Below are 21,542 nucleotides of genomic sequence, written 5' to 3' on the forward strand. Positions count from 1 at the left end.
ATCTCTTTATTCTGCTCTTATCAATAAGCAAAAGGCTTTTAAAAAGTCTGAACGTAAGCGTATTAAATCTTAGATGTCAAGAGAACAGCTGTAAGTAACCGAGATAACATCATTTTCAATTTATTATGAATAATTTTTAATGCGAGAATTTAAACTTCTACTGTAAATACTCGATTCTATTATGTACTTAACGAAGCTGAAAAAAAAAGACTTTTACTTACTTGCATTTCATCTTGAGATAAAAAGTTGCATGCTGAGAAGAGCGTTACAGTGTAACGAGCGTCGACGGCGCACTTTGCCGGTTTCTTTATCCGAAGGCTGATTTACGTTAGATGCCAGGTCAAAGAGCGGTCGAGTACTTTAGCATTAGACCGAGGATGCTGCGAACGTGGCAACCATTCTTGTGCATCACGCCGCTGCAACTGAGTGCAACCTCCGGAAACGCAAACGTCCTGGCATCGCGTTGTTGCTTCAAACAACGAGCGCGTTTGTAATATTGTTCCTTTCTCGGAGAAGAAAACGGCGGAGAAGTCAAAAGGATAACGAACTCTTATTGATAAATACAGACAAGTCTCTTCATTATAATTCTTCGGAAGGATGTCAGAGGCGTCGCTTACAGTAAGACTTTACTCCCTAAATTAACTACAATTGCATTAAAGTATTAATATTAGATCACGCATTTTTCTTAAGGCCTTTTATTATTGATAAGGGTATGCTCTGAATACTTTGTTGCGTTTCTTTTACAAAATTTTTAATTATTTCGCGAACATAATAAAATATAGATAAAAATTAAAATTAAATATTTCACCAAATAATTATCCCTTAAGGGACAATTAAGATATATTTAATCAAGATCAATTAAGACTATACAACCAAGATTTGATATAAATATTTAAAGACACAACGCTATATACCGCATATTTCCGTAATATACTTTTACGCGCTGGAAAGTTAATAATTTCTATTTGCGCCTAATTAGGCACGACGTCGGCAGGTTTCCGATGCACAGCGCATTGCGCGCATCGGTGCGCAATTATTAAGACCTCGCTCGATCCCGAAGCTCCCGCTCGTTACGCAAGCTTCTTGCATTCCCCGGCGACGTATCGATTTCTGCTAGACGCGAGGAATATGACCTACGAGTTTACGCGTGTACGCGAGCCGCCCGCAACGCAAAATATCTCGCGTATAAATTGCTCGATCACCGATAGAGTCGTGGGGTACGAACATGAAAATACAAATGGCCATCGTCAGCATGTATCAGTTCCGAATAGTTTATTATCGTCATAAACCAGGCTCTGTGTGCCGACGCTTGCTTGCAATTCGAGCGTGTATTTCGCCATGGGCACTGATGCACTCGTCCATGCCACACTTGCATCGTGAGAGAGAGAAAAAGAGATGGGGTATTAGATTTCATCATAAAAAGTCGTAATTTTTTTCCAATATTTGCGTTCACAGAATAAAAGAAGTATCGACATCATTAGGTACGCACCATTATCATTGTGTACGCCAAAATTTTTCCGTAATATTTAGAGAATATTTTTATATAATATTCTCTAAAATATATGTATTTTTTATGTTACATTTTTGTATTATAAAGGAAGCGGAATACTGGTGTCGGCCTTTTTAAAGCGGCTTTTTTACCCTTTTATTTCTTAGAAACAGAACATTACATTGTATTAATACTGATAAAAACATGATCTGCTAGATAATTAACGTAAGTAATTTAAGAAAAATTGATGTTTCAATATATCTTTTAAGAACAAATTTTGAAGAACATCACGTTAAATGTGCATCCCCATTATAAATAATATATTCTGTGTATATATGTATACTTTCAAGCGCACGCATTTATTTCATACTCATACGCATAATGGTGCACCATTAGAATTTCATTGCACCGTCATTTTCGCCACCGGTTTTGCGTTATCGGCGCTCTGAAAGCTCCAGGTCGGCATTTTCCAGGTAGCTAGGTCGGTGGTTGAAGGGCCAATTCGAGGGAGGATATTATGTAGCCTTAGGGTGATGCTAGGTGGTGACGTCCTGTTAAAGTTCCCGGAAGCGGAGAGAACACAGGAAGGTGGCTCGCTGAGGAACACGAAGGCGAGGAGGTGCGAGGATATTGCATTCTGCTTGGTAACTTCTGCAGCGTCCTATCTCTGTTTCTCACTTTCGAACACGTTTTCTCTCTTTTTCTATCTCTCTCTTTCTTGCACTGTCTATCTCTTATGCTCCCTGTGATCTTCCGTCAGCATTCTCCTCTGCGAACTTAGCAAAGGGTCTCGCGGATTTACACGCACGTACTTGGATTTGTGTGAGATAGTGTTTACGCTTCAAATAAAGCCAAGTTCCCTTTCCCATCTCTTTCCGTCGCGTTTTCTAAAGTGCTAATGCAGTCACTATCGGATGATTCCTGGTGAATAGCAATAATAACGTTGAGGAACACGATTAATGCACGGAGCAAAGGTGATGAAAATGAATTACTAAATGTGATCATATCTCGCAGGACTTGGCAAGATTAACGCTTTCGAGTTCATCACTCACACAGTGGGTTAGAAATGTTCTTTGATAATATAAATGCAAATGAGTAATGTTAATTATGTTAAATATAACTTCTCCCATCTGAATATCTCTTCTGAAGAAATTCCTTTGCTTTTTATATTAATTTTAACCTGTAGTACAATATTTTAATCCCCTTTTCTCCTACATTTTAAACGCTATTTGTTTTTTTACATTACTTAACAATTGATACTGCGTTTTATTGCCAAAAAAAAAATAGTTTTCTATATTTTTAATTTTATCAACTTTTTAAATTAAAATTCGTTAATATAAATTTTTATGTTTATGACTCTAATACGACCGGTATTGCTAAGTAAGATTTGATCATAAATATCCAATGTGAATTTATCTATGGTACATAAAAGGTCCCTTTTTGGGCTATAATATGCGATGACAGTTAATGTCTCATCGGATCTTATATCTTTTGATCTTTACTCTATGAACTTCCGGGTTATAAATAGATCTATATTTACGTTCTACACGTAATAAACCGCGGATTTGTGTTGGCGTCCGTGTTTACGGCCGGCATAAGACCAAGCTTGATTATCCGTCGTCGGTTTATATTAAATGTGTGCAAGATATTGCAAATATGGTGATTTCACGTGCTGCAAATTGCATACGGTCTTTACATAACTTGTTCAAATATCTTCTATACGTTCTTTGCGTAATGATTAATCACGTATATCTAATTATTTGAATCGCTAATTAACCGAGTTACAATATTTTAGTCTTCATATGAATTATTAGCGTTCCGACGTACTGGTATTCTGCACACATTGTATTAATCAATTTATATCTTGTAACCTTCCTCTCTCTCTCTCTCTCTCTCTCTCTCTCTCTCTCTCTCTCTCTCTCTCTCTCTCTCTCTTTCTCTTTCTCTGTTTTGCCGCGATGCAAATTTCTAGACCACCATCATTCCAAGTAATATGGCATCGCATTCTAACGTAGCTCATTTACATTTTCAAATTTTCGAGGGGTGCGCACTAATTCCTACCTTGTTCATCGTCGTTGTTCATTGTCTCGATTGACATTCATGCAATTCAAATTTCACAAGACTGACCTATCCAAGTATTTGCAAATCTCAAAAAGTTTTATTATTCATTATTTTGATTCAGAAACAGTTCTTCATTGAGCTTTTCGTTTTCGATCACATCGGCTTACGTTGAATCTTTCATCATACACATGACGATTCATAATGTAAATCTTTTTACAATATTGTCATACGATAATATACAGTGGCGTGCAAAAGTTTCCGGCCAGTAACATTTTGTACTCTAATTTATTCTAAAAAAAGACTAACGATTTTTAATTATTATGAGATATGATTATGAGATATAGGAAACAAAATAATATTGTAAAACAATATTATTTATGTTTGTAAATACATTTATTATTATAATTGTTATATTTGCATGTGCAAAAGTTTCCGGCCACATAATATATTTGACGTAGTAGGACTTCAAAAATTTATTTACGAATAGAGTATAGCGTTGAATATTTACATTTAGTTCATAGAAGGTCGTGGAAGCATAAACATGGCTCGGCATACGCAAATTCAAATTCGTGAAAGAATAATAAAATTTTCAAAAGAAGGAAAGTCTTCTCGTGAGATTGCTTCATTATTATCGATAGGTAAATCAACCGTGAATGATATTATTGTAAAATACAGTTGTGGGTATGGTTTAAAAGATCGTCCGCGTAGTGGAAGACCAAGAAAGACATCTAAAAAGGTAGATCGTATCATTAAACGCAAATCAACTGCAGATGTTAAGAAAACTGCTGCCGAAATTGCACGCGAGCTAAAGGATGAAAACTTAGCTAATGTTAGTCGTAGTACTGTGACACGAAGACTACATGATGTGGGACTTTTTGGCCGTATAGGTATTAAAAAACCATTAATTAGTAAAAAGAATAAGAAGGCCCGATTACAATTTGCCAAAGATCATCTAAATTGGACAGTCGAAGATTGGAAAAAAGTAGCTTTCTCAGACGAATCTAAATTTAATCTTTTTGGAAGCGATGGTAGACAACATATACGACGTCCTGTTGGTACCAGAAATGACGTTCGGTATCAAATTCCTACTGTGAAGCACGGTGGAGGAAGTGTGATGGTTTGGGGAATTTTTTCTGCACAAGGAGTTGGTCCATTGGTCGAGATCAACGGAAATATGAACGCTGCTATTTACAAAGACATTTTAGAAAAAAATTTATTAACATATGCTAAAGAAACAATGCCGCATAATTGGATATTTCAGCAGGATAATGATCCCAAACACACATCCAAGTTATTAAAACAGTGGTTTTCCTCTTCAAATGTGAGAGTTTTAAGTTGGCCATCTCAATCACCGGACTTGAACCCCATAGAACATTTATGGGAAACGTTAGACCGTCAAGTTCGAAAGCATACATATTCAAATAAAGCCGCATTATTCAAATCGTTGAAGGAAGAATGGGCTAAAATTTCACCTGTTTGTATTAATCGATTAATTGAGTCGATGCCACATCGTTGTGCGGCTGTTATCGCTGCAAATGGTATGGCTACAAAATATTAATACTAAAATATAATTTAAGTGTATTACAGAACATGTAGACTAATAATTTTTCTCGTAATACAAAGTGGCCGGAAACTTTTGCACATCCAAATATAACAATTATAATAATAAATATATTTACAAACATAAATAATATTGTTTTACTATATTATTTTGTTTCCTATATCTCATACTCACATCTCATAATAATTAAAAATCATTAATCTTTTTTTAAAATAAATTAGAGTACAAAATGTCACTGGCCGGAAACTTTTGCACGCCACTGTATATGATAGAACGTTTGTATCTTCTAACCGGATGAAGAAAGAATAGGATGTCGCATAAATCGTGATTCTCAACAACATTCGACTTTTCAACGTAGGTCGGCGATGTTTTTAGAAAAAAAAAACCAAAAGCTCTTTTATCAACTTTTTAAGAAGATACCAAAACGGGAAATGTCAAACGATCGATTCGCGTGTCAATCGACAGTATCTCAGGAGCACCATGCAGTGGTATTCCTACCTTGTTCCTTTGGTCTTTTCAAAACTACTGAGGCTCTAAGTTCCTGAATAAAGTTTCGTATCCCGAGGAACGCCTTTATATCTTATGTAGTCGCTCGGTAGTCGATACGACGGTCGGGATTCCACACGAGGCGCGACGCGGAGAGGAGCAACGTACGGCGGCATGATAAGAAACAGACGGAATAAAGGAGGATAAAAAGTATCGAAAGAAGATAGAGGAGATCTCGTGGAATGTCGAGTTGGATGTTCGTCGCTCTACTCTCCTTTCTCTTCTTTCTCCCCCTCTATTTCCTCTTTTCCGTCTCCCTCACTGATCCTGCGGTTTTTCGATCTTTTTTTATCCTCCATCCGCTCTCTTCGAACAGAAAGAGAGAGAGAGAGAGAGAGAGAGAGAGAGGGAATGGGTTGGGGAAGTGAGAAAGGGCTGAAGAGGGGAACGGGGAGAAGAAACGATGGAATGAACGACGTGGAAAAGAGCGAGACAACAGAAAAGAGTATCTCTTGAAACCAGTTCGATCTATAACAGAGCCTTTGCATCGGACGTACGAAAAACGAGAACGAATGCGCTCTAGCTAGTCCATCGGCCATGAGTTATAGGCGAATCGAGCTACGGATTCGAAACAACCGGCCGGCTTTATTGGGGCACGTACTACATCAACTAACCCACAGAATTGACCGAAACTCGCACAGTGGAGTAAGTTAACGCATTGCATGCCGATTGTCAGTAGCGTAATAGAATCAATTCCATTTTCTATATATATCGTGCTCTAACACGAGTCTAATTTAGAGGCTAGTTATATAAATTATTTAATGTTGAATTTTTCAAAGTTGTGATAAATTATTTACTGGGCTAGACAGATACAAAATTCGTCTATGTCCAAACGCAAAACAATAAATTTTGATGCGGCTACACGATCGATTTTCCGTGACGCATACACAAGTTTCTGATGACGGACGGAAATTTTTCGCTGTCAGAGGAACCATCCGGTTACTAAAGTTGAAAGCGTTCTTTTCGAACTTCTGCGTACCTTTCGTAAAAATTGGCTTCTGTTGCGATCTAAACTGCTTTCTTTAGATTTGTCCTGAGACCCTTCAAGAAATTTTGTTATACTTATTAAGTGAAAACAATTTTAATTTCGAGTTAAAATTTAACTTTTTTGCAATTTTGTGTTTAAGTACATTTGCAACAGGAAGATTACCAAAATCTTAAAAAGAATAGATGTTTTTGTATAGTTGAAATAAAGCGTTATTATAATTTATGAAAACTATACTTCTTATTGACAATGTTAATGTGAAATTAAGGCTATAATATTTAATTGCTATTATTTATTATGCTATTATTTAGTTTCTGAATTTTTTTTACACAGCGCCAAGTTGTAACTATGTACTATGAAGTTTTGATTTTTAATCCTCCCACAGTCAGACTTATAGAGCGTCGGCGACAACCTGAGTGGTCGTAAATGCTTCAAGAATGGATACTAGACATTCAATTAAAAACACAAGTACCTATTAAGAGATAAACACGGACGCAATAGCGAGATTATTTAAAAATACTTTGTAGGCGTTATAATTTCTTCTAGTTATTTTCACTTTTATCATTTAAATAATAACTTTATTTCTATAAATTTTACAAAATTTAAAACGAAATTATTATAAATTTATGGGAAAAAATGGATTTTATAGAGGATTGTTTTTAACATTATTAAATTGATTATCATATAATACTATTACATTTCTATTCTAATTTAAGACCTACGTTTTAAGAACTAAAAGTAACAACGCGCAATTCAAAGAATTAGAAATATATAAAATCACATTATTTGAACCCTAATGCTATACTCTAATGCTCAGCTTTTTTTTCAATTTTAATTGTGTACACATCGCACTCTCATCCCAATTATTGTTATAAATTTTAACCGTAAAAGCCTTAAATCTTTTTCTTGACAATCGGCGGCTTTATTCATTTGATCCAAAGCAAAATAGAATAAAGAAAAATTGATGTGAAATTCTATCAGAGATCTTTATCAATGATATTAGACAACACAGAAAAAACAAAACATTTTTTATCGATAAATAGATCATGATATTTAACAATATTTTATATCAGTATCAAAAATAATTTCTAGCAATCTAAACAATTATTACTGAATATTAGCTATCATTATTATTAAACCGCATATTGAGACTTCGAGTCTACGACAGTTACGGGATGTAAATTCTAGCTCAGATGAGGGGAAATCGGATGTAGAGCCTTTTGAATCGTCGACCAAGCGAATAACCGAATGCCTTAAATCCCCGCTGGGGAAACTGCGGTTGACAGCGCACTTGGACTTGACTTAATCGAAGCCGGAGGGAAAGCGAAAAACTCCACCTGCATTCGCTTTGAATCAGAATAAACTATCACATTAATCTGTCCTATTAACATTCGCGAGTAATTGTCGCCTTTATAATCGATCCGATTTAGTGATTCATGATTCGCCAAAGCATCTTTTTCACACATGCACGATAAACTTTCAGGAGAGCAATATTGCGCAGACAATAAATCGTTGATGCACGCGCTACAGCGATACGTTTCGTCGTGTATAACGATGGCTGCAGGAATTGCGCCACTCATCTTGCATGCCACGTTCAGAATTGGTGCAGCGTGATAGTCAGAGTCAAAAAAATGGTGGCGTGATAAGAAATTCCGATATACTGGTTAATTATTTTTGTATCTTATATATAGCTTCTACTTTATTGTTATCTCACAATATATTAGAATTGTGATAAAAATAGTTTTAAAAGAAAGAAAGAAGTTTTACAGCAGATTGGATAGGATTTAAATTTACAGATCTTTATCTTTTTATAAATAAATAATATATGACAAATTATTGGGTCGGATTAATTGCATCGAAAGTTTTATCACATTACCCTGTCGGTCAGAATAAAGTTTACGGATTATTTTGAATAATTCAAACTTTTTTAAACTAAACTTGATTTATGTTTCTCAAGTTCTTCACATCGACAAATTCCTATACATACGACATGACACATGCAATATTCCTTCTTTTACAAGGTTGGTCTTCAAGGACGTAACAAACTTATTTTTCTATATTTGCGGTCCGCACGCAATACGCAAATTGTAATCTAATACGCTTTCAGAGGCCAATAAAAAAAACGGGATTTTCTTTGCTACTATGACAAATACAATTTTTGGGGTCTTTCCTTTCTTTCGTTATTTGTATTAAATATAAATATATTTTAGACAACGGATTTTGCCATAATCGAGTCAGCAATCGCAGTTATTTTCTACGAGAAATAAAGTTGAAATTCTCAAGGGTTTTATTGGATCACTCAGTTCGATGGTTGGGTCGCTACTCGTGACAGTTGCTACATTTGTCATTGGACCTTCTCGTTTGCTACATATATTGTATATCGCAGCTTTCGGTGGTCGCGATATTTGCCGTTTACTGTAGAGACAACATCGGACGGTCGAATTTTGTTAAGGGTGAGTCTTGTAGTTACTCCTCCCTCCTCCGTTTACCGTTTTCCCGTGACGTACTCGCACGAGTTGAACAATTTATTGCACCTTTCTTGCGCGTTAAAGCATACTATGAACCGCATACCTTAGGCTCGATTCCCAACTGGGTCAAATCATAAATCGTATTGCTCTCTCCTTTGCTCCCGCGGACTTTCGTCCTCACATTCTCGGTACCACGGACACTTCTTACATGGCAAAAGTCGAGATCTTCTCCTTCATACCTTGAAGTGCAGCAAACATCCAAACTTGTTCTCGACAAAGTACGCACAAGTTCTTGGCTCGCTTGCGCTCGTTATTTCAATCTTTGTTTCACGTATCTTGTTTTTACCATGTGCCCTTCGCATGTTTACGAGCTGCTCCATTCAAAATGTGAGTGCAAATTGCACACGTATCGTCGTACATACATGTTCGCGGCATTTCATGCAGTGTACCTTCCAAAAAAGAATATTTTTATCAGCAGCTTGTCCGTATTAAAGGGGCATCTTTATTTTTACGCGAAACTTGAAAATATTTTTTTGTGAATTTTTTAAGATTTAGAACTCTATTTTATTATTCCAGACATCATATTGACAATAGAATCCTGTATTACTTTGTGATAAAAAGTTATTTCAGACGCTATGAAAAATATTTTTTGCTCTATGAGAAAAAATTTGCTTGCATATTGTAGAAATACTGTCCGACTCGACAGGCATCGAAATAATGAAATAATATCAAAATATCGACTATCGATTGCGAAATATTCAACAGTTATTGCTATTTCTGGTCCAACCCTATTTTTAGTTTCTATTTTTTTTTTATGATTTGCTTGTTGATGTGTTTCGAAATATAATTCTGTTATACACATGGTTGAATGAAATATCCTATCATTTGGTTAAAATAAATTTCCTGAATTATAAAAAAAGTAAATGTGATGAATATATTAAAAATTATATTTCAATATTACACTGAAAAAAAAGTAATATATTTAATAAGATATGTTATCGCGGGCTGCCAATTACAGATATACTCAATACAATAATATATGCTATTGCAGTATCAACATTATACTTGCATTAATAGCAAATATTATTGTATCGAGTATTTTATGTAGTTGACAGCCCGCAATCACATATGTTATTGGCTATATTACTTTTTTTTCTGTGTAGCTAATTATTATGGTATACACATTATATAGAGAAATAAAGAAGAGACAAACGAATAAATGTTAATCTCTCTCTAAAAAGTTATTGATATTGTCGCTTTTCCGAGATACTAATTGGCTGTCTCGCTATCTCATTGTCAAGTGCGTTGTGACTTGCATCACGTCGTGCCACTTTCAGCTGTCAAATTATCAATTTCGATAATTGATTATTTCAACTATCTAAAGTCAAATAACGCGCGCGCGTAATGTTCTTCTATATAAAAAAATGTATGTTATGTTAGGTAAGTCATCGTATGTGTGATGCACAGTATGCGTGACGTGTGTATCTGAAAAATGAAGGTCTTTTTATGCAGACAAGGTCGCAGATCTTGTTTGGCTACATTCAGAGCCGTATAAAAGAAGGAATCAACGGATACACTGTATCAGGGCCTTGTGCTGAGTGCAAAGTTCGATTAAAATGTAACTGATTATTTTTGCCCAATTTAATTTTTATTTGATTTAATTTTATGTATAAATTACATTTACAACTTATAAAGTGCTAATTAAAACTTAATGAAATTTTTATTTCTTAACTTTCTATGGAAAATAATATATATAATCTGGTAACGAGCTTAATAACCAGTTATTAATTAGATATATTGACATTATTTAAGTTCTTGAGCAGCAATGAAGAGATAAAAAATAATAATAAGAATAATTCTAGCTTGTAAAAACATGGAAAAGATAGTTGAGAATATAATAATAATCCGTCTTCAAGATAAGTTCATCTTTAGGATATAAATACAATTATTGAACTGCGTATTAAGACTTCGAAATCATCACGAGAGTTATGGAATGCAAATTTCAGTTTGAATGAGGAGAAATCGGATATAGAATCTTTTGAATCGTCGACCGAGCGAACAGATCGCAATGAAATATAATGCGCTATCGATACCAAAACATAATATCAGTTATCTATGACGAAATATCGGTGATGCTTTTCGCGTATCCCTATTTCAAGTTGGATCCCGCAAATTATCCTTTTGCACCCTGCATTCCGCTGGGAATGAAATATCACTCCCTCTGGGAGAATTTGATATACTGAGACACGCGCACAAACCCCATTACATCACGTTTACGGCGACCACAACGCAGGAACTTGATAATTATATTACGTCATAGCCCTCTTTTATGACAACTACATACATTAAATAAGAGGCATGTGATTACAGTTTATTCCATCGCTTTGCACGTACTCAACTTATCACTAGTGCATTTTTTATAATTCACATAAATATGTACAACTTGATGTATAATGTGATAAAAAATTACTTTTAGTCTGAATAAATATCTTATACATATAAATGTATAAATAATCCCCCTAGTGAGTGAATGAAAAGGATAATTAAACAAATAGAAATAAACTATAACGCGTAAGCGCAATAAGATCAGTTTGGAATTAAGTATCTCGTTTGATTATCTCAAAAAAACGTTTAGTTTCATGATATTTAGTACTTTAGTATTTTTATTTTTATTTTTAGTATTTTTGTAGATTTTTATTTAGGATTATTTATTGATTTTTTTAATTTTATTGATTTGATTTTCATTGATTTTTATTGAATTTATGAACGATATTTGGTATTATAATTCCAATTTATCGTTTTTAAGAGATATATGTAATAGTGTCGCGACTATAAACTACCAACTTGTAAACGATTTATTGTTTTTCAATAATGTTGTAATAATTATTTCGAGATTTTGCACAATATTATAATTTCAAATTTATTTTATCATATTATGTCATAATTGGCTCGATTAATTCCGTTCGCGCTACCGCGATTCAGAAAGTTAGAATTGTTCGCATTGTTAAATAATTGGTCATTCATTGACAACGCGGTGATACGTAAACAACATTGGGGTCGTTGTTAATGGCAATTTGGTGTATTTGTTCCCGGATCGGAATAAAGAACCGAACGAAACGAACAACCTCGATTATACACGAGGTTTGTAATTACCGAAAGAGCCGCAGATTCGTCGCACGGACTATCGTGTAGCAGCACGTGTGTAATTATTGGGTTACTGTCAGGCATATCTTGTCGGCAAGTTTTATCGCGATTAAAACGAGATAGTTTGTGGCAGTGAAAACAATCGATACGATATCAAACTGTGCATCGTGTGTCGATTCGAGATTGAATTTCGATCGCGGACACAATCTCGCTTTTTTTATTCGACTAATGTGAATTCCTAAAATCGAATGTCATTTATACAACACAGTTAATTTTTTAAATCGATTATACGATGATATTAATTGTACGTAATTCTATTTTTAAAAAACTTTAAAATTGAGAAAGAGAGACGGAATATAAATAATAAATAATAATAAAAACTGGAAATTAACTTGTAATGTCTCTATTAAACGTTGGTAATATCAATGAATGATTCATTGATCAATAAATTAGCTTTTTTTGAAAACTGTAATATTCATATATCATATTTATATTTTTTCTTCGTAACAAAAACCATCAAACTGTTGCAATTTGCTAGCCTAATATAAAAAATTACAAAGTATTACTCACCGTTTTCAGCGACTCGAAATTTCCTTTCTTTAACATATCTATTAGCCTTTGGTGTTCTATTTCTTCCTTCGTCATCTTCTTGTTCTTCAACTTTTCACTTTCGTAATCGTCGCACAAAATATTATGAAAATTCACCTGTTGTATCACATGATCCGGTCTCGTTTGTTCGACCGTATTTTCCGGTAGATCCTGCTCGAACCGAAGGTTCTTAACGAGAACTTCGTTGACCACAGCACCACGTTCGTCGGCGTTCTTTATCGTCTCTTCAACTACACGATCTTGCAACTTTTCACCGAACTGAAGTTTATTTCGAGAAGGATCATTCTCAATCTTTAATCTCGAGCCTCCCTGGTTCTCCAGTTCATCCATAGGAATTGTGGCGGTCGACAAATTGCTGTTCTCTCGCGAATGGACCGTCAGTTGGTCTTGATCTTCTCGTGGCGCGTTTTCGTAACCAACCATGAGATCTTGAAGGATTATCGTCGACTCGTCTGGATCTTGTTTAATCTCTTCGTGACCTCTGGATTCTTTTATCTCCGGAGATCGAGATCTGCCGCTCGATTTAACGTTACTCTGGCAAGTTTGGAAAGTGGCGAAGGTTTTCGCGGGCTCATTACGAACAACCTGCTGCTGTTGATTCCACTTAACATAAATCGGATTGTCTTTCCTCTTGTCTGCCAATTCTTTTGATCTGCCGTTCGGCAAACTTTTCTGCACCTTCAGACACTGCTTTAGCCCGATTTCCGGATATCTGCAGATCGAGGCTTCACTCTTCCGGTCGTCCTCCTCGATAGTCTCGAGATGCTCGTGTCGAGACTCGCCGATCATCATGTCGAACGTTTCGTCTTCGAGTGACGACGACGTTTCCTTGACAGCTCGATCCAGTCTAGAAACGCCGACCTTTTCACCATAAGGCGACGCTTGCAAGGAAGGTCGAAGAATTGATTCGAGATCGTCTGCATGGATTACTTGCGGTTGCAGGCTACGTTCGTATATTCTCTCCACGTGATCGGGAGAGGCATAACGCGTGACTCTGACGGACGGAATATTTTCGCAGACTGCAATCTTGGATTTTACAATGTTCTGCTCGTTCGGCTGTTGCTGCGAATCGCCGATTGTGGCGCAGACTCGATTATTTGGCTTGAAGCTCGACGAAGGCACGGCAATCGATATCTTCGTTCGATCCTGCGATCCAACATCTCGCGAGGGAGACACGCCAGGATCCCTACGCGGCAGAACCGGTGGCCTTTTGACCTCCATCGACGTCCCTGTGACTTGGTGATACCTGTTTCTCGGAGTACGCGACTCCACTTGGCCTTGAAGAGCTCTTACACGAGCGCTAACTGCCGAGCCATAAATCGGTTGCTCCTGCCGCGATTGATCAATCGATCTGGGCTCCCTTCGGACATCGCCACAAAACTGGAGTCGGCGTCGCGGCGTTTCGACCGCGATGATGCGGTCAGAGTCCGCCGGTGAAACAATCCTCGACGTGTTACTTCGAGGAGGATAGTTTGTGGCGCATCTTGTCGACACTTCCATCGATTTACAGGCCGCCTCGACCGTTTTATCGGCGGCAACAGGTCGTGGCATCGGCCCGCTCGCCGTAGCAGTCGGCCGCCTACTTTCTCCGTCCTTATTTGGTGAGATCGGCTCACCTTGGTCACTTAGGCTGCCTCCGGGCAACAGTAGTAGGCCCTTCGAGGAGCCCAGCTCGCGCGACGGGTCCGTCCCCTCCTTAACAAGTGAGTGCACTGCTTCCATCGTCGCACAGTTTTCATTCACACTGTTTCCAGAACGCTTCAGCGACGGCCGTTTGCAGGAAATAATTGACGACGGTGTCGACGCTGTCGTCGCTGTCGTCGTTACCGTCATTGTTGTCGTACCGTGAGACACCTCCATCATCTTCGAACTGCTGCAGTTAACGGTTCTACCGTAATCAGACTCGCCCATAGTCTTCGGCAAATTCATAATTCTACTTGCGGCTACAGTTTTCTCCTCAAGATTCGCTTCGGTACGCCTGGACTTGAAGCTCGAACCAAGAGGTCCTCTCTGAGGAATCCTGGAGGCCGGATTGGAATCACCAGCTCTCGATGATGCGACGCTCGACTGTGCGCTGAAGCCATAATCCTGCTGCTTACTCCGCACCGCCAAGTATTCTTTATATGTGCCCCTATTAGTGTTCACACCGACGTTCACCTTCTCCGGCCGGCCACGCTCCAACCTGCGATTCACGCGAGTCAGATCGTCGTAACTCGACGAAGCTCCCCCGTTTAATCTCTCCCTCGCCTCATCGATCGACGATCGAGATCGCGAGTCTTGGCCACGGTATCTCCGTTGACTCTTCTGCTCGGCGCTGCTGTTGGACCTTGTCAAGGGTTTTTCACGGGGAGTCGCCGGAAAGTTTTGACTGTGCGCTTGATTTAACCATTCGTCTACTCTTTTTTGTACCTCTCCTTTACGCAACAAGAGTTCAGGCATTTTCAAACGGCCGCTCTCGATCGCGTCTATTGTAACCGACGGCGGGACGCAGCAGGTATCTTGCAGTTGTCCCTTGTTGATGTCCTTCTGTCTGTCTCGCGAGCGCTGTCTCACTTGAGTCTGTTGGTTCACCTTTAACACCGGTTGAACCTTTTCCCTCGTCGTCGGAATCGATTTGGTTTGAATTTTCGCGCTGGGCAACGACTTTATCTGCTTCGACTTTATTTGCTGCCGTCTTTGCTGATCCATCATTATTGCCTCGAAATTTGTCACGCTGATATTACCGACGTCACTGAGATCCGACGATCTACGATAGTCCAGATCTTCGTATTCGTCCAGAATATTGTTCACTGATTGCGTGTCGATCGAGCTAGTGCTCTTCGACTTGTTTCTCGCGACGCTCTCATCGCTGCTCGAGTAATTGCTCTGCGGCCGCTGTTGTTGGCGCTCCCGGCTGATCTGTCGCCTGGGACGTGGCTTCGGCTTTTGGTATTTTATCGCCGCGTTCTCGTTGCGCGACGAAGCGCCTTCGATCTCTTCGCTTTGGTCTGTCTTCGGAACGGACGGTTGACGCGCGTAGCGTTGCTGAGGCGACTCCCGCCGATGATTGAGCATCTTGCCGTCGTCGGACAACGGCAAGTCCCGCCTCGCAATCGCCGGTAAACCGGAAGCCCGGAAGGTCGTGAAGCTCCGCACGTTCCGCGAACACGTGTCCTCCTCGGCGTTCGTCAACCCTTTCGACGTGATCCATGAAGTGACCAGACAGGAGGCACTGTCGTCCGCGTGGATCGCATCCTCGTCGGCGAAAGGAATGTGGCTGCCGACATTGGATCTCGAAATTATTTCATCGTTCATTTTCTATCGCAAAGCAGCATCTTTGTCGAAGAAAGCAGGAAAGACGTGCTGGACACGAAGATATCCTGAAATAAAAATATTTAAATATATAGATTTTCATAAAGGCGTTTGAAAAAAAAGAGAAAATGAATGGTTTTATAAATTGGGGCTTGATAGAATTTCGAAATTATAAAAAAAAATAAAAGTATAATATTACAAAATGTTAAATGATGATTTCTGAGCGTCATCAGAATATCGATTTATTTTAAAATGTAACCATAATATAAAAAATCTGTATTATTTTTAACCGACAGCTGTATTTGAATATTAAAAAATCTATAACTCTTCAGAAATGCATGACTATATTTTGGATACGAAAGTGAAGAGAAACGCGTGCAATCTGTCGACTATCAATCTTGATAACGGGATTAACGTTGCGTAAAATTGTAGAAACTGCTAGTCGTGTACGAGTATGAAAAAAATGATCATTAGAAACGGTCCATAACAGGAAGTGTTTTCACAGATCACAACGTAGTAAAGTCTCAACAACTCGCGCAACATGAAACGGCCGGCGAAGAACGTTCTCTTCGTTAATTTTTCAACCTACACGAAATTTACGTGCATTACATGCTCGACTAAATGATACCGTCGCGCGACTACATTTCCGCTTGAACACCACATACACATTATGCGCTATTTTAATTTGCGAACGTAGACTATTCCTTTGCTGCCAGTAAATCGACGAAGATACGAAATTGTAATATAACATCGAAAAAAAGATAGCAAAGATAACTTTTAGAAATCTTAAGAAAATTTAAAAGCACTTAACTCAGCAAACGAGAAAGTACGAATTTAAACTGTGAGAATTAGAGTTATCTTATAAGATACAGTGATTAAGTTCAGGATTAAAATTCCCCTCGGCAAAATTCGCTATTTCGAACTCGACCACGTTCTGGAAATTCCGCCGATCAGCGATAAATAGCAGAAGGCGCGCCTCCGTAACGATTGCGCCGATCCAAAGCTGCCACCATTTACCGACATTGGAGGCACGTTCTATCCTTCGTGGAATTTCCGGTAGCTGACCGGTATCCGGTTGAATTAATTCGGTTCCTGAGCACGGGGACGTTAAATATTATAATGTATTTGCCCTGAGGAAATCGTGCGTGGAATCCTTAAGAAATCCGCAAGAGATTAACGAAATTTAATATGCCCTCAGACACCGGTAATGCGAGACAAGCATTATTTCTTCGTAAAGTGAGCTTACAAGTTTATAGAGCCTTATGAATTATTTAAAAAATATTATCGATGCGTCTGGGAAACGTTCAAGTAAAACTTTCAATGGGGGTATAACACTTTCTTTGTTAAAATTATAAATATTCATTTAAAGCTTATAACATTTTATACCAAATTGAAATGTATATTAATATCTTGCCGACAATTTCTCTCCAAAGGCTTTTTCTTGCGCATAAACATTAATTATATTTTTTCTAGTTTAAGTTAATATTAGAATGAAAATTATTAAAAAATTTACAGCCAAATTAGTTCAGATAATTAGTTTACATAGAATTACAAAAAGCTAAAATTTTAAATTTCTCTTTTTATTTTATTTTACATATAATTTTCATACAAACCAAACATTTAAATTCTTCGAATACATATAAATATACATTTTTATGGAATCATTAACTTCTCTCCCGAATGAGATCGCAATAACGCACGTTGATAATATCAATTTGTTGATTAACAAGATTTAATTTGTGAAAATCTAACTCACAGTTTGGGATTATTAAATGTAACAGCGACGTGAGAGAATCGCGAATATAAATCAGACAAAATCACGTCTAATGGAGCGAATAAAAATACAAAGAATTGTGCTATCGGAAACATCAACCGAATCAATTGCAAATTGCGTATTTTCGGCAAACAATCGGTTTTCAGCGACTGAATATCCGCCGAAAATAAAGATCGACCTGGCGATAAATATTCATAAAACGATACTCGATAAGGGTATGCGAGGCAACTATATAATCGGATAATATTTGCGAGCATGTAAAAAGAGGGGGAGATAGATTTTATTTAATTTAATTACAATCCGCTGCGCGATAGCTATCGGTGCGTCGATATAGTTCAACAATGCATTAAAATCGGCGAAAGCGTAGAGTAAAATATTAAACGAGAATTACTCGAAATCGCGAGCACATTGGCAACCCCCGCGGGAAGGGTAGATGCAATTCACATGAGACAGTAAGATCGCGCGCGCAAGCAACGTAAATTGAATTAAACTGTCGTGGCTCCGCTGCTATGCCACTGCGAGCTCTTCTGGCGCTCTAATGATTCCCACACAAGCACACGCTTTGAAGCCCCCTGGCTGGTATTCTACTTTTAGATCGCAGATAACGCGTAACCCACCACATCGTAACTCAATACGCGTGAATCATCGTGACTTGAGTGACGTCGGCGTTAAATTGACCTTAAAATCGGCGAAATCGCAAGTGCGGTCGGCCAAAATTATTCGATTAATTTAATCTTAATTAGATTTACTGTTACTTTTTTTTGCGCATGTTATCCATATTGCAAAAGTTGTGTATAAAAAAAAATTCTTCGTAACTTTGTTAAATTTATATCGCTCTCTGCGAAAATAATGCATCAAAATAGATTTATGCTTTTCGTGTTATGAAATATGCAACGAGAGAACGATGGTTGTACAAAAGTAAACTAAAAAAAAAAAAGAATAGAAGCGCAGATAATCAAGGCAGCGCGACGGAAAAAGATATATCAGAATAAAATTCTCTTTGAAAAATGTTTTTATTATAAAGCTTTAATTATGTCTATCATTGCGTAACATGCAAATGAGAGTAAAGATTGTGTTTGCGCTGGGTAGTATCAACTTCCTGATAAAAATGTGTGTACTCCAGGAATGCGAGTTATAGGTGTGTTAGGTAGCGTAATTAACGGTACTGGAAAATTCAGATGTTTCCGTGAATGCACTGACCCGAATCCTCTATGCGCTCACTAACACACGCGATGCACGAAGGTGACCACGATCTGCGGCGATTATCACGATTTATCGTCTATAGGCATTCGTCGCGATTCAGCTCATGATATGTCTCGTTAACGAGCCCTCCAGTATTCGCTGTCGCGCAATGCTATTCGCTGCAGCTCGCTGCTGTCAGAATTACGACGTTAGAAACAAGATATCGCATGTAATTTTTCCTGGAAGAAATAAATTTCCAGGTGTATTTTGAAAAGGATTTGAATTATTTTAAATTACATACGCAACAATCATAAATCTACATCTACTTGAATCACAAAGTGATTCAAGTTTTCATTAAAATGAAAATTTATTTGTTGCAAGAGATATCTTAGTAGAAAAAATTATTTATGACGTCGCGCGTCGTAATTTTAATCACTGTAAGATGCATCTATTTATCTGTCTATTTATATATACACACGCACACACAGATTTGATTCGCAATACAATAATAACGTTTATAATACACACGCGTTATACGGAGACAATATGGTCTTCTCAGAAAACTCTGTTTAACAAAACGCCTTCACAGATTTGTTTTCACAATACTCGCAAAAAATAATATATTCCTCTAAGTACAGGGTATCAGTGACAAACCGATGCCGCGCATATCTATAATTCATCATCGATTGACATTCCCGAATGAATTGCGACGTATTAGAATTGCGGCGAGACGACAACGGAATGCAAAAATGATCGCGTGGGCTTAACGACCATGGCACGGTTGTGTAAAAACAAGAGATGGTAATCGACCTACGATCGCGGAAAACGAATACGTACATCGAGAACTGACTCGTTACTCGGGCGTGAGGTACTGTACACGCTATTTAAACCTTTTAACCTTTCAATTAATCGGGTTACGAGATCTTTGATCTCTTCCCATCTAAAGTTTGCTACGGGTCATCCGGATTATTCATGCTGATATTATCATTGCTTCGAATTTCTTCTAATTTTGGAAAATTAAATCTGAATTAACTAAAAGTAAACAAAAGATCTTTTATTATCATGAAAAGATACATACATAATGCAATATGCGATAAAAAATACCAGTAGCCGAGTCTCGAGCACTACAAATTTTAATATTACAAAATATCACATCTTAACTTTCCATTAATGTAATTTTTATAAAGGTACTTTTTTAAAAATAATAAATAGTACTAATAATACACAAAATATATAGAACTTGTAAAATTTTTTAGTATTAATTTTAATACACACACACACAATGTACATAAAAGAAGATACATTTTTAGTTTATATATATTCTTTTTTTAGTTGATAGAAATTTATTTGATTAATGGAGTGTATATTATCATTATGGCCCAGGAAGAATTTTCTCTGTAAAAATTTTGTCATGAGTATTCTCACATTAAATATGGATTGATCATAATGACCAATACAGAGAAAAATTAACATTTTGTCTATTAAGTATCACAATAATAAAATATATTGAACTGTCTATGCTAAACAAAAATTCATTTTTGTGGTGCATTTTCTATATGCATTCTAAAAATATTAATTAAGAGAAAATGAGAAAATGATTCATTCAAGCGCTACAAGTTGTGACCATTTAATCAAACGCTTTATCAACATATTGAAACGTTTACTAACATGTATTCAATGTTAAACATCTAAACCAATGATTAAATTATTGTAATGTAATACCAACTAATTTATTTCGTGAAAATACTCTGATGAAAATTTTATAGTTTGTTATTTCATTCAAATATTATTCTAATCCGATCTCCGTTTTTTTATTTTATTTTAAATTAAAATCTAATGCTGCAAATAGAGAAACATGATTGATAAGGGATGATCATCTTATTACGGACGGTGACGCGCTTACGCGCGCGGAAATCAGCTTTCAGGGTACTCAGTCGTAATCGCGGGTGTTTTGTCAATTACTTCGTTCAAGCGACGATACTTCTCGTGCGGAGACCGGAAGACACGGTCGTTTCCTGCGGTAGCGCCGTAATAAAATGTACCGCACGTCTCGTAGCACATACGAGAGCAATCTTATCGAGGGATCACGCGCTCCGGGCGCGTTTAGCGTATGTATGCGCGTGTATGCGTACGTGATTAAGCGCCGTCGGGGAGCAACATCATCTGGCGGTATGTAGGTGAGCACCGATCCTTTAGGAAGATTAATGACCCCCGTATTATCTGGTCGATATAGTGCCGCGCGCGGTCAGCCCGGGGACTTTTTGAAGACCTTCGCCTTGGAGCTCAACTTCGCCGCCGTTCGTTTATCATCCCGACGAGTACTTGTCGCGGTTATTTCCAATCTCGCGTATCTCGTATCGCTCGTAATTCAGATTTACCGTTCGTACGTATTATTAGCAATTATGCAGCGCGCGTCCCTCTACGTGTCCCTC

General features: G+C 37.5%; 1 protein-coding gene across 11 annotated transcripts in view; it reads right to left on the bottom strand.

Annotated features, from left to right (window-relative positions):
- LOC105837413 overlaps positions 1-21,542 on the bottom strand; it is a 228,301-nt gene that overhangs the window by 198,536 nt on the left and 8,223 nt on the right. For all 11 annotated transcript variants that reach the window (XM_036289802.1, XM_036289801.1, XM_036289800.1 and 8 more), the window contains one exon: positions 12,825-16,222. In XM_036289802.1, coding sequence (XP_036145695.1) covers positions 12,825-16,157 — 3,333 coding nt within the window. In that variant the 5' untranslated portion in view covers positions 16,158-16,222. The remainder of the gene's footprint in view (positions 1-12,824; positions 16,223-21,542) is intronic.

This window comes from Monomorium pharaonis, chromosome 7 (genome assembly GCF_013373865.1).
Source record: "Monomorium pharaonis isolate MP-MQ-018 chromosome 7, ASM1337386v2, whole genome shotgun sequence".
Lineage (NCBI taxonomy): Eukaryota > Metazoa > Arthropoda > Insecta > Hymenoptera > Formicidae > Monomorium > Monomorium pharaonis.